We start from the raw sequence: 12,662 nt of genomic DNA, 5'->3' as shown, positions 1-12,662 counted from the left end.
ACTTTTAGTGAATAAACTACGACTCTACGTGTATGAACCCTAGTATTTCTGTACTCTAAAAACGATCTTTTATTAAACCGGTAAATGTACAGAAAAGGGAAAGATCTTAGAGTCTGGCAATTATTTGGCATGACGGAAAAAGTGTTGAATCGCCTGCCTGCCTGCCTGCCTGCCGAGTATTTCGTGTCCTCCCGGTGTCTAGGGTGAGTGATTTCACAGATAAACCGATAAAAGGTGCGGCCGACTCCCCAAAATAATCTCTTAATGGCAGATATGGAGCAAATTTTTTTAGAACAAACAACTGCATGCCCATCCGCCGCAACAAGTGCCTTTCAATGGACTAGCAGCTGAGGTTACTTTAAATGGCAATGATCTGCATTCATTCGGTAATATGCTGCAGAAGTTGGCAAGTTCCTGTAAGGATGTGGTCGTTGTCATCTGTTGCGTGAACGGCCAACATCCCGTCACATGACAACTAAAGTACTTGTTGAAATTTATGATAATGAAACTGACGTTCAACCGGCAAAGCTTATCGACTTTAATTTAGGCTGTTAATTTTCTCTCGAAAGTGTGAAATAAGAAGTCCAGAGCGTAGGATACGACAAAAGAGAAAACGCTTTTCATAAGTAAGTTTAAACATTTTTATTAACCAAAAAAATACTTCTCTATACTTTGCAACAAGACGCCTTTGATCTCAAGCATGGTACTAATGGGTGTTCTGTTTAGATACATCTCATAATCCTGACAAAACATCAAACGTCATGTTTTTCTTCGGTAAGCAAAACAGAAATTGAAACCTGTGATTTCAAAAGCCGATTGCTGAGCTGTTATTTTTACTGTCATTTCCGTTGTTTTAAAGGATTCTACCTCACAAAATACAAATGTCAAAACGAAAAAAAAAAAAAAGCAGATAATTTGCCACAATGGCTTCCCTTAAATATCAAAGGTTGTCGTTGGTCAGGCAGTTGAGACCTGGTAACGCAACCGCTGATCAACGATGGAAAATCCCTTGCGTGAATTTAACAAACTATTGCATTGATCTGGTTTAGACGAATTCCATACACCGATATGCTTCTAGTAATATGATGCAAACTGCATCTTTGCGGTTTGTAACCAATTGAACTTCAAAATCTGTTATCAACAATATCACTCTTTTGGCCGAAGAAAAATCTGACATACATTATCGTCTTTTGCATAGAAGGAATTTGGGTGGAATTTGAAACCTTCAGTTGGCAAAGGACCATTAACAAGTTAGATTTACACGTCGTTTAGTAACCGAGGTTATTCTGTACTGCATTTCTCCCATGGAATAGAACCAGTATGAAATAGCTGTTTCTGTCCTTGCTGTGTCTTCTAGGTACTCATCAAGACAGCTCGCACGCATTCCACCTTTGTCTCGAGCTTCCAACAATTATGGCGAACAGCCAAAGATTGACGATTAAAATCGAACTGAAACTCACTTTACAAAGCTCCACGGGAGTAATTTCGTTACTTTTGTCACTGATTATCAGTCTCCGCGCGGAATATCGTCATCTTCTACCTTCTTGCGAATACTGCAGTAATAGTAACTCATAATGAAAGTAGTGGATACCAGCAGAGCGGAGCCCAGAGACGCGCAAATAAACACCACATACGTGTGAGGAAAATGGAATCCACTTGTGTACGCTGACGGACTTTCTTTCATGATTTCACAGTTTGTGTACTCGGGTGACGATTCATTACAAAGCATTAGTTTACTTGGTGCCATGGCTCCCCTGGATGTTGTTTCAGTAAAACTTGGACTGAAGACACAAAAATTAAAAACGTTACAGTCTGTACCTATTGTTTACCCCACGTTTACACCCTAATCGTGATCAGTATGTACATTCTCTTTACTGTTCTCTATAAATTTCCTAAGGTGGTGACGAGGAGCATTTGTTTAACGATCAAGAGAGTCTTTAGGTGGTAATCATTTGCGTTATTCTCATGACCTTAATGTTTAATTCAGGGTGATACTGTATGGAGATGCTTGGCACTCTTAGGGGATTATGGGTAAAACGTAACTTAAATGTTATGTTCAGGGCAGTTGACAATCGCAACACACAGGATGCAGGACGGAAAACCATGATCATCCTGTCCTCAAAGCATCTTTGATTGATTTAAATAAAGTGCCACATCTCATCGGATGGACAGAGGGAAATCTGATGCCTCAACTTGTCGCCTGTGCGCCGATCCTAAGTGACTGCGCGTACAACAACGTAACGTTTTGTAGTAATATCTGTTGTCCTTATATAGACCAAATGAAAATTCGCTCAGGTCACACCCTTCACCAAGGGTGAGAAATAAGCGTGTGGAAACCATATATGGTCTGTGAATTTATGGGGGTTTGTAGAACAAGAATGGTTTTCTCTAAAATCAGTGGGTTTTACAGAAATCGTCAGAGCGTCACGAGATCAGATAGAAAAGAGGAAAGAGACTTCATTACGCCACAGTTGAGCGGTAAGAGTGCCTGGATAATTTCAAAAATGGCGGAGTCCGAGCACAAATTTTCAAAACATTTAAAGACAATTTTCAAAGGATTAGGTTACTCTTGGGATTGTCAAAACTCGGTCAGCGTCAGAATCTGATTTATGATGTATCCTTTTAAGAACAATTTTCAGTCGTGTTGAAATTAATCCGGAATTCACCCCGCCTTTGCTTGAAAAATGCTGTGATTAGTCCCCAAATCTCTCGATACTTTGGAAACTATTCAGATTCAAAATAAAACAAATCATAAATTGGTCATGCGCGTTTTCCCGCGCTTTCGGCAGTATATTTGTTCTTACTTTGAGTTCTTATTGGTCCTTGGTGATATTTTCCTTTCCCCTGGTTGGCTGTTGTTATTCCTTTGACTTTGGTTTTACGACAATCAATCAAAGCTCGCTCTATTGTCGGAGAAATTATACGGTTTCTACAACATACTTTAAGTTCCTTAGTCTAACCTGTCATTTAACTTGTCATGGTAGTGCAGTCCGCTTGTAGCCGCTACCCCTCTATCAGCATCCTGGGGAGCTTTGTTCACCTCAACAGCCGAGTCAGACGTGGACATGAAAACCACGAAGTCCTTGGTAGAATTACGATGACGAGATTTGAGAAACACTTTCCTGCTTCCTGTAGCATTGAGCAGCGTGAGCTCTTTCATTAAATACTGTCTTTGTTCGGAACTCAATCCATGTTTATGATGTGGTTTGGCGTCCACTGGCGAATCGTGACCTTTGCTGTCACTTTTTTTCGAGTTGTGAAGTTTGGTTTTTGTCTGGTCACCTTAAATGCATTGAAAACAAAAAAAAAATTAAGTACAGTCCAGTCATATTGCAGCATAAAGACAATTAAATTTGGGTCACTAAATCAACATGATTTTGCTTTTCTAAACATTTCAAACAGGTAACGCAAAACATGTTTTACCTCGACGATTGTCGTGAGAGGAATGCTGCTGTATGAATGGAGAGAATAGCTTCGGTGATCCTTTACAAGTTGGTGCATACAAACTAGGCTCCTCAGCCACCCATCTTGAAGAAATCAGTCGACTATCGACACACCGTCCTCGACCTTTACACTTTTTCTGACTACAGATCTCTATTTGACGCCTCACAGATTCAAAGTAAGGACCAAGTTTTGTTTTAATATAGTCGTTGAGCTGAATGCAAACTTCAGGAGAGGTGTTCTCATCACGCCTGTTTCCCCACATGACCACACCTGCTGCACCCATATCAGCTGCCTGGCCAATTGTGTTCTGTAGATCAACCTGCAAACATCAAACGGAAGCCATGGAGGTCACAGGGCAATGCAAGGATAATGCAGTAGTTTAAGTAAATGCGGTTTCAGGAGATTAAAGGGGGCAGTAGTGTATATAAATGGCAGAACTAGGGATTTTGTCTAGCCCATCCAGCCAGCACTCATCCAACTTTCTGTAGTAAAGCAACTATAATTCCCCCCCCCCTCCTTCCTGGATGGGATGCCAGTCCATCCCAGGCTACCCCTGCATTTTGTAATCTTTCCCTGACAATTTGTTGGGAACCCATTTATACACTGGTTGGAGATTGGCACTGTGAGATAACATTTACTGTGAGTGTCGCCACTAAGAACATAACACAATGACCTGGCCAAATCTTAAAACTCGACCTCTCTTCCTCAATTCTAGTGAGCTGCTAACCATCAAGCCCTCAGGAATGATCTGACCTTTTATTACAACAGCAACGCAACTCTTGAAATAAAAGTACAGGAAGAGGGAGGAACACCTGGACCATAAATCCAACTGGACCTCAAATTGGGTTAGTAACAGGTATAGACACAAAATGAAAGTTTTCTTACAAGAGTAAGGTAATCAAATTCAAACGGTTTTCCTTCGTAGAGGTGACGGAAATAAGGAAACACAGGAACTGTTCTCTTCTTTTCCTTTGAAACCCAAGTTGCCAGTCTAATTGCTTCCTCCAGTCTCCCATATGTGAAAGCTTTATTCCAAGACTGTTGATCATATATGTAAACAGATGGATATAATGCCATACTGCTTGAAAACAACCACTTGAGTTTGTTGTTCATCTCTTGGTGCTGATAATAAAAATGAAATAATGGTGAAATAATTTAGGAAGGAAAGTCTGTAGAAAATTTAACAGAGGACTAATTTTCACAGTTTGTGTCACACATTAACAAATCAAGCAACATCATTTGAATCACCAGTACCATTTCCACAGAGATAAAAATAATATCTTGCATTAATATCTGTATTAACCTCTCACCAACAGGGAATGATGGGGTGACTGCTAAAACTTGGTCAAATGCTAAATACAGGTTTCACAGGTGTATTAGAAAAAAACACCATGTTTAGCCATAAATGAAAACTTAATATACAAAAACTAGCTCACAAACAACACTAACTTTAATTTCTGGAAATAAACAGACATTCAAGTTTACTCAAAAGATTATTTTTAGTTTTACTTGAGTGGTTGCACTTCAAGTGACCATTTGATACAGGTGGAGAACAATACAAACAGGCTGCTGGGACTCAGCAAAGGGTCACCATGACCGCTTAATAGTGGTGACTGTTTAATAAAGGTAAAAATGACTGTTATTCAGGGGAAAAACTTTTTGGGACTTCGAAAACGGACTGTTTAATACAGGGTGACCACTAGATACAGTGCCCCTTAATGCAGGTTCAACTGTATGTGATATTTAAAATCTGTTGCTGAACTATAATTTCTCTTTTAATACAAGAAAAATAATTTTGCACATTATATTAACTATTTCACTGGATATGTTTTAAGCATAGGCCCTTCATCAGAACTCCTGTGAAGACCTAACCCTCGAGATGTCAGCTTTGGAAACTCTTTACAGTGCCAATTTATGTTATCAACTCATTTGATAAAACCAAATCGTCCACTTATACAACTCATGTTCACCCTTTGCTTCAAAGCTTAGTCCTGATTGGTTGTTTTTGTTATTGTCAGATTCAAATTTGCATGACTCTTGATTTAAAATTTGACTCATTGACCATCATGTGACTTGTTTGATTTCTAAGTTCTCGTTTTTCATTGTATAATATATCAGTGTTGGCTTTTGTTATGGCAAGTTTTTACTCTAAAATTCTCAGTTATTTCACTCTACCCATTCACGCTAATAGGAGGAAATATCTGTAATTGTTAGTCCTTTTTTGTTTTCATTCTGTTTGTCAATTTTCTTAGATCTATTGTAATTATAATTGTAATTTTCCTTTTGGTCAAACCATCATCATCATCTTCAACATAATCAGATGCATTCTATTAACTCATTTGAATGTGAACGTGGAATAAATTTGGTCTTTTTAAAAATCACATCTTGGATGGAGTCTACAGTTATTGACAACCAATAATTAATTTTGGTACACTTAAACCTTCCACTCCCAAGATCTCATTAGTAATTCTCCTTACTGTCTGTCATACAATCCTTACGACATACATTTGGAGAATTTGTCATTAGAGCAACTTACAACACCCTCATTGAAATTTGCCTTTATTCTCATCACTTGTCTGCCTAATATTGTTTTAGTATTATGAAAATAGATTCTGTCTTGGTCCTGCATGAGAGTTTAAAAGGTTAACCATCATAATAAGTACCCGAATTTCTATCCCCTTTGAATTAAAAAAAAACTTTCTTTTAATTCGAATGACATTAGATTTTGTTAGACATTTAAGAATAAACACTAGCGAGAAAAATACACAACGTTTCGATGACTCCATGTCATCATTCTCAAGTGAGAAGAGAATAAAAATGAATAGTTAATTTATACCGTACGAAGGTGGCAAACGTAAAAAGTTTAAAATATTTAAAATATTTAAATAATTGCGCGTGTTGAGTTCATAAATGTAAACTATTATTATTATTACATTTATGAACTCAACACGCGCAATTATTTATTTAAATATTTTAAATATTTTAAACTTTTTACGTTTGCCACCTTCGTACGGTATAAATTAACTATTCATTTTTATTCTCTTCTCACTTGAGAATGATGACATGGAGTCATCGAAACGTTGTGTATTTCTCTCGCTAGTGTTTATTCTTAAATTTCTTTTAATTGTTTCTATAAGCAAAACAAAATGTATCCTTTAAATACTCAATCTGTTTCCCGAGTGTAGTTTGCTTAGTTTGTTTTTTACTGTTATGTAAATGCCTATAATGTACATTTAAGATACAATGAAATATATGAAGTTCATATATTTTGTACTGCGGTATTAGATACATATGAGGCACGATCCTTTAAATGTACATTTAATTGACAATTAATTGTCTGTGGCAGTGACCAACCTGAAAGCTTAAGTAGCCCAGGCATTTTGTCGTTGGATCTTCAACTAATTGCAAAAGAAGCTTTCTCATCATTGACCAGTCAGGAATATCCTATACATAAACATACTAAAAGTCCCTAAAGATCCAAGCATGGGAACACCTCCAAACAGGACTCACAACAAAAGTTCCCTTTTCCCATAACATGAAAATGAGGCTGTAAACCGGAAGTTGCTGTTTCGCATTCTTTTATTGGTATAAATCGAGCTATTTCACCAAAACTACTTAAAAATAATTATTTTAACGTATTATACGTTGAAGTTCCCAAAAAGTATGTCATTTAAATAAATCAAAAACTAAGGTTCTTTAGAGTCTATGTACTTCCCGCAGTGAGATCTGATTTTGCGGAAACATTATGAGTCAAAATTGATTAAGAGTTGCGACAAAAAAGTCCTATACCAGACAACCCCTGTAATTCAATTGTACATGTGCTCTAACTTTTAAAGATGCTAGTCTTCCGAATCTTCACTTTCAAAGTCTACAGTGTGCAAAGAATTAATTTGTGCATGAAGTTCCTTTGCATTGGCCACATGCCGGAGAACACTGCATACCATTCTTGCGACAGATGTACCTCATACTGCTACAGTCAGACGAACAGTTGCATCTGATTAACTGGAGAAGCGATTCTGGGGCAGGCGGCAAATCTGTTGCAACAGGAAATACTTGATCATTACTGACTTTCCACCCCCAGACCTCCACTGACATACCATCATCTTCTCCCTGCCATTGCTTTACCTGTAGGTAGACGTGCAGGCTATGAAATCAGGCAGCTGCTGTTGTTGGGGGCAGATTCTGCGGCTCAATATGAGATGTCTTGTTAGCAAGTTTTTCAAAGTAACGCTGACATCTGAGAGCGTTTAGACCTACCCCTTGTCTACCACTGAAAAGCGATACAAGTGCATTTTCACCTGCACTGACAAAGTCGGAAACAGTAGAATGACGGCTGAAGATGCCAGCTTGCTGTTTGAAGTGTAGTACATTCTCAAATTTCTTTAAGGCTGTTGCCTTGCCAACTCCATAGAGGCATGATGTTGTGTCACATCCATTGATGGCATGAAGGAAAAGGAGATTTCTGTAAACTTCCTTACCCAGCTGTTCTTTGACTCTCTTCATATGCCAGGCGCGCGCACTTCTTGCGTTTGCCTTTGGTTCTGGTCTAAAATAGAGGTCGCAACCATCTTCGGTAGCATGATGACAAAGAAGAACAAGCAAATCTGTGTCATCCCCTACTAGAATCGTGGTTTTCGTTCAGGCAGACTCTATAGCTGTTTGGACTATAAGCAGGTCAGCATCACCATTTGCGTGGTGTGTTACACATCCTACATTCTGGAGAGCCTCACTTAGCATTAACAGAAAGCATTGTTTGTTCTTGGGATTCGAAAGAAAGTTATCCTTCTTCATCGTTATAGACATGCTTTCTGTAAAGGTGACAGTGGCAGCAACCTTCCCTGATGCGCGCCTCTGCTGTATCATAGCTTTAGTTGACATCTCGTCGTACCCATCAAACATAACTATCGCCCTTCCATATTTCCTTTGCACATAAGTGCAATACATGTTGCAGACTTCCTTGTATGTTGGAGAACCTCTTGGCCAGGGCACTCGATAGAGAAGAGCGCCTACGTCCAGCACGTATTGTACATTCCCTTCAGGCTGCGTCTTTGCCTCTGGTGTAAGCCTTGTCCATAGTGCATCTGCCAGCGCTGGCTTTTGTGGCTGCCTTAACATGAATGGGGAATCAAAAAGAGCCGTGGGATAGGTGCAGAGCTTGTACTGAAATAATTCTTCAAGGTGGGAGTTATCACAGGCGATAATGAGGCGTTGAAATAAAAGTTGAGGGTCAACTTGTACTTGGTCATTGTCAATCTTTACGGAGGACTTCGATGCCATGATGACTGCCTGGGCACTTCATTTGAATGAGTAATCAGTGGCTAAGGTTCCATTCATCGATGATAGAATCTTCTCCCCGACAATCTTGGCTGTGTCAGCATTGACATTACGATCGGTGTTTACACCATTCATGATGTTTATTCGATTACTGTCAGTGTCGAGAGAGAAAGGGTTGTGGGTAGCCAGAGCCCTGAGGATGGTCACTGTGTCTTTCATATCTCTTGTCTGTTGTGCCTTAGACATATCTTTGTTCTGTTCTCCAGAGTTAAACTGAACTCCTGTCAGCTCTTGCATGATGTGGTTTGTTTCGGTAGACGCAGGTATGGATAACAGCCAGATAAGACGTTGCTGCTCCGTTAGGCCCCTCCCTCTGGTCAAGCCACCAACGATTTTCAGACTTCTCATAAGAACCTGCTTGATGACTAGGTCTATAGATAATCCAGCCCAAAATCGATTACTTCTTCTTGCTACGTGAAGACCTGATGCAAAGGCTCGGTAAACATCCGGGTGGTCCGTACAGAAGTCTGTCATTGACTGTAGGTAAAGTCGAGCACACTTTATGTACAAGTTGTGGCCTGATGCAGCGAGGCATGGCTGCATTCTGGTCAATGCCTTTAGGCGAAGTTCTCCTTGAAGGAAAAACATTGTTCTGCTTTGCAAGTTAGGGAGCAATGACTACTAGTTGTTTCATCTGAGACATTTTTTGGCTCGTTTGATGCTGCTGGGACAACAGTACTCTCTCCGGCAATTCTGATGTACCTGCTGCCCAGGGACCGTAGTGATGTTATCAACCCGCTCTACACTTCTGGTTTATCCCTTCGCTTCCCTTTGCTTTCAAAGTCACGACGTCGCCCTCGCCATTGAGACTTTTTTTTACAAATAATACAATTTACTGTTTTATCCATTAGTACTTAGGACTCTTCCTCTGAAATTACAGGCAAATGACAAATTGAAGTTTGTCAATTATCAATGCGAACATTAAGGGCTTTTAAAAATAAACGAAATTCCTGAAGTGTATTGGAATCAATTCTCCTCGACCTTTTAATTTTCAACTTGAACCAAAGTGCAAAATTTGCAGCACAACAGCTTAATTTATTACTTCATAAGTGAAAGAAAACATTTCCTTTGCGTTACATGAACATTTTCGCCAGTTTTATTAGTTTCAGTATGATTCCTGGATATTTTCTTTAAATTCTGAAGGAAAAAATAGATGAATTTACTAATGAGTTCAAGTTTTGAGACAAAAACTTAAACGCGAAGAGATAAGTGAAAAAAGTCTCTACTCAAGATTCTTGAGTCAAATATTTTTTTCTTGAATTAAATTATCTTAGAAAATGACATTACTTTTACTTTCAGTGTGAAAATAACCTTTTTAAGTTTTAAATTCGCTTGTGGAAGACATAATTCCTCAGCTAAATACTTCACTTAGATAGCTAACATCACATAGATATTTTCTACAGATTTTACATGTTTTTTTTCTAATTATAGAATCTTATACATAACTTTTCTCTCATTTAATAGGTACATAAATGCACTTACCTAGGAAGAAAACACAGTTAATTGTCCCGATCTTTATTAACACATCCTGCACGTGGCTTCAAAATCGAGCAAAACAATAGGCAGTACATGCCACCTCGTTTCCAAGCCGCTCAGTATTACTCTATATAGGGCTCTAAAAAAACTTGTTTTTCGTCAACTTCCCTAAGTCGGATTCTTGGGGACTTTTAATATGTTGTAGAGGACATGTTCCTGGACCAAAAACCGTTAAAAAACCTTCTTTTGCAATTAGTGGCAGGTTGACCGTCTTTTGGGGCTAAAATGCCTGGACTAAAGCTACTTTGGTCACTGCACACATTTTGCTTTTCACTACTTGTGTAATTTAGTTTGCCCATGTCTCTCCTTTTTATGTACTCTAAAGTAGAAATAATTATTTGTAAATAGTGCAAAAAAATAAAGATTGATTGAGATTGATTGAATTGTTTTCTTAAAATAATACAAAAAAAGAATGGCTTGCAATCTTAATGATACCTTGAAGACTATTTACCTATGTCTAACTTGTACTGCTGAGATATTTGTGGTACATTAAATGTAAACATCTTAAAAACACTTCGATTTGTAATTTGAACTATCTACACTCCAAAGACATAGTAGATGTCTGCTAACTTAAATTTGGTTTGGATGACTAGCTGCTTTTGTCATAAGGCTTTATGACACGCATGAAATATTTCTTCCCATAAAAACTTCATGCATAACAAGTAATTTATTTAATGATGGACCTTACTTACATCATCAGAACAGCGGTAATTTGTTTCATTTGATCCAAAACAGTCAGGGAACCCATAGAATCCCCATAATCCCTTGGGTCTGATTTGTCTGGCTAACTTGATAGAACTTTCCATAAATACCCGAGCAGTTCTTTCAAATTCTTTTCTTGCTTCCTCAATAACGTTTTCCATGGACCACTCGGGATGTTTGTCTTGGACAAGCTCCACTGATCTACTTTGATAAATTCGTTTAGAATCAAAGTTTCTTTCCCATGTCGGGCGCCAACCTTCCCAGTCTATTATAGCAAGGCCATTATAATCTGGGTCTGGGATTTTTTTAATGATATCTCTTTTCATTTTGTCAAGATGTGCAGCTAAATTTATCAGCTGAAAAAAACAAAACAAAACACTAAATATTACACAATCTCCATTTTAGTTCAAGCTGGGAATTTGATAGTTACTGAGTGGTAATGGAAACAAACAATATATATTGATTTAAATGTGACTGGATTGTTATAATATTACCCGCTGTAGGAAACAATTATAGGTTGAAATTTGATTAATACAAGAAGTGGGAAGTCAATTATTTCTAATATATCTCAAATTAAACAGAAGATTTTGCTGCTAAATATGCCAGGCTTAAAATCATAAATGACCTGAACCATGGAGTAATCAGGGTGAGATATTCGTTTGTTTACCTGGGGCATTCCTCCATTGTAGCTGTTTGTTCCCTGTTCGTTAGTAAAATAGGGATATAATCCCAGTTGTGCATTATAAAAAACAGTCACATATTTTCCATTCCAAGTTTGTTTCGGATTTTCCAGAATGTCAAAGTCTCTCAAGTTGATGTTAATGCTGAAATTGACGGAACATCCACCCGTCGGGGCGTTCCATATCGCTACAAACGGCCGATCCTCGATCGGAAACTCTTCGCACTTACAGTAGGAGTTCTTTATATCTAACGCATCACCCAAAAGAGATATACCAACCAAAAGTAGAAGAGGATGCAGTAAGCGAGATAATCGGGCCGCAAAAAGACCCTGAACAAAAGACATAGCTTTTCATGTTGTCTCTGAGCTGTTCTCAGAAGCAAAAGTTCGCATGACTGATCGCGTTTATAGCCCATGATGTAAGAATTCAAAATACAACAAACACATTTAATTATAGCTCTAAAGGAATCCATGAGGTGTTGCTTGGGCCTAAAATAGGAAACACTCAACACGATGCCATGTTTTTTTCTTCTGTTGGTGAAGCTGAAAAAATACAAAGAGGAATTAATTTTAAAGGCATGAAGTTGTAGATGGATCGCCTGAGCTGAGATCACAAAATTATTTTTTAATCTTTTTTTGCAAAATCAAGGCGACGACCGTATTCTTCAAGATACGTTTACCGCAGTATGATAAAGTGCTATTTTAAAGCCCAGATAACAAAGGCCAATTGTAGAACAAAATTCAAAGACATGGAACTTACGAATCTCTCACAAATCAGACATCAGTTCGTCCGCCATTTTGTTTGTCAGTGCTCTGTCTCAGTACTTTACGTAAGAACATGCAGAATGTCTACATTTTGAGTTTTGACACCGCCGACCAAACGCGAACAGTTCAACTCATTTCCTTTGACGATTTTCATTTACAAATGAGAACATATCCAGGGCAACATGTTCGTTCACCCATTTAA

General features: G+C 38.3%; 1 protein-coding gene, 1 long non-coding RNA gene and 1 pseudogene across 2 annotated transcripts; 1 reads left to right on the top strand and 2 right to left on the bottom strand.

Annotated features, from left to right (window-relative positions):
- Positions 1–627: 627 nt before the first annotated feature.
- LOC111329380 (hyaluronidase-1) lies at positions 628–12,520 on the bottom strand. The gene is made up of 7 exons (XM_088730481.1): positions 12,456–12,520; positions 11,684–12,238; positions 11,007–11,372; positions 4,330–4,566; positions 3,424–3,763; positions 2,961–3,282; positions 628–1,781 (listed from the first exon to the last, which is right to left on the bottom strand). The coding sequence occupies exons 2-7, from the start codon at positions 12,038–12,040 to the stop codon at positions 1,508–1,510; spliced, it is 1,896 nt and encodes a 631-aa protein (XP_088586607.1). The 5' UTR covers positions 12,041–12,238; positions 12,456–12,520; the 3' UTR covers positions 628–1,507.
- On the top strand, positions 1,781–5,825 carry LOC148725285 (uncharacterized). The gene is made up of 4 exons (XR_015990684.1): positions 1,781–2,478; positions 3,403–3,619; positions 4,160–4,300; positions 5,280–5,825. It is a non-coding gene; the product is annotated as an uncharacterized LOC148725285 (long non-coding RNA).
- On the bottom strand, positions 7,006–11,000 carry LOC111318944 (uncharacterized; annotated as a pseudogene).
- Positions 12,521–12,662: the final 142 nt, after the last annotated feature.

The sequence above is a fragment of the Stylophora pistillata genome, chromosome 8 (genome assembly GCF_964205215.1).
Source record: "Stylophora pistillata chromosome 8, jaStyPist1.2, whole genome shotgun sequence".
NCBI classification, from domain to species: Eukaryota; Metazoa; Cnidaria; class Anthozoa; order Scleractinia; family Pocilloporidae; genus Stylophora; species Stylophora pistillata.
Note: the sequence above shows the minus strand (reverse complement) of the source record. Positions and strands in the feature narration are given on the sequence as shown.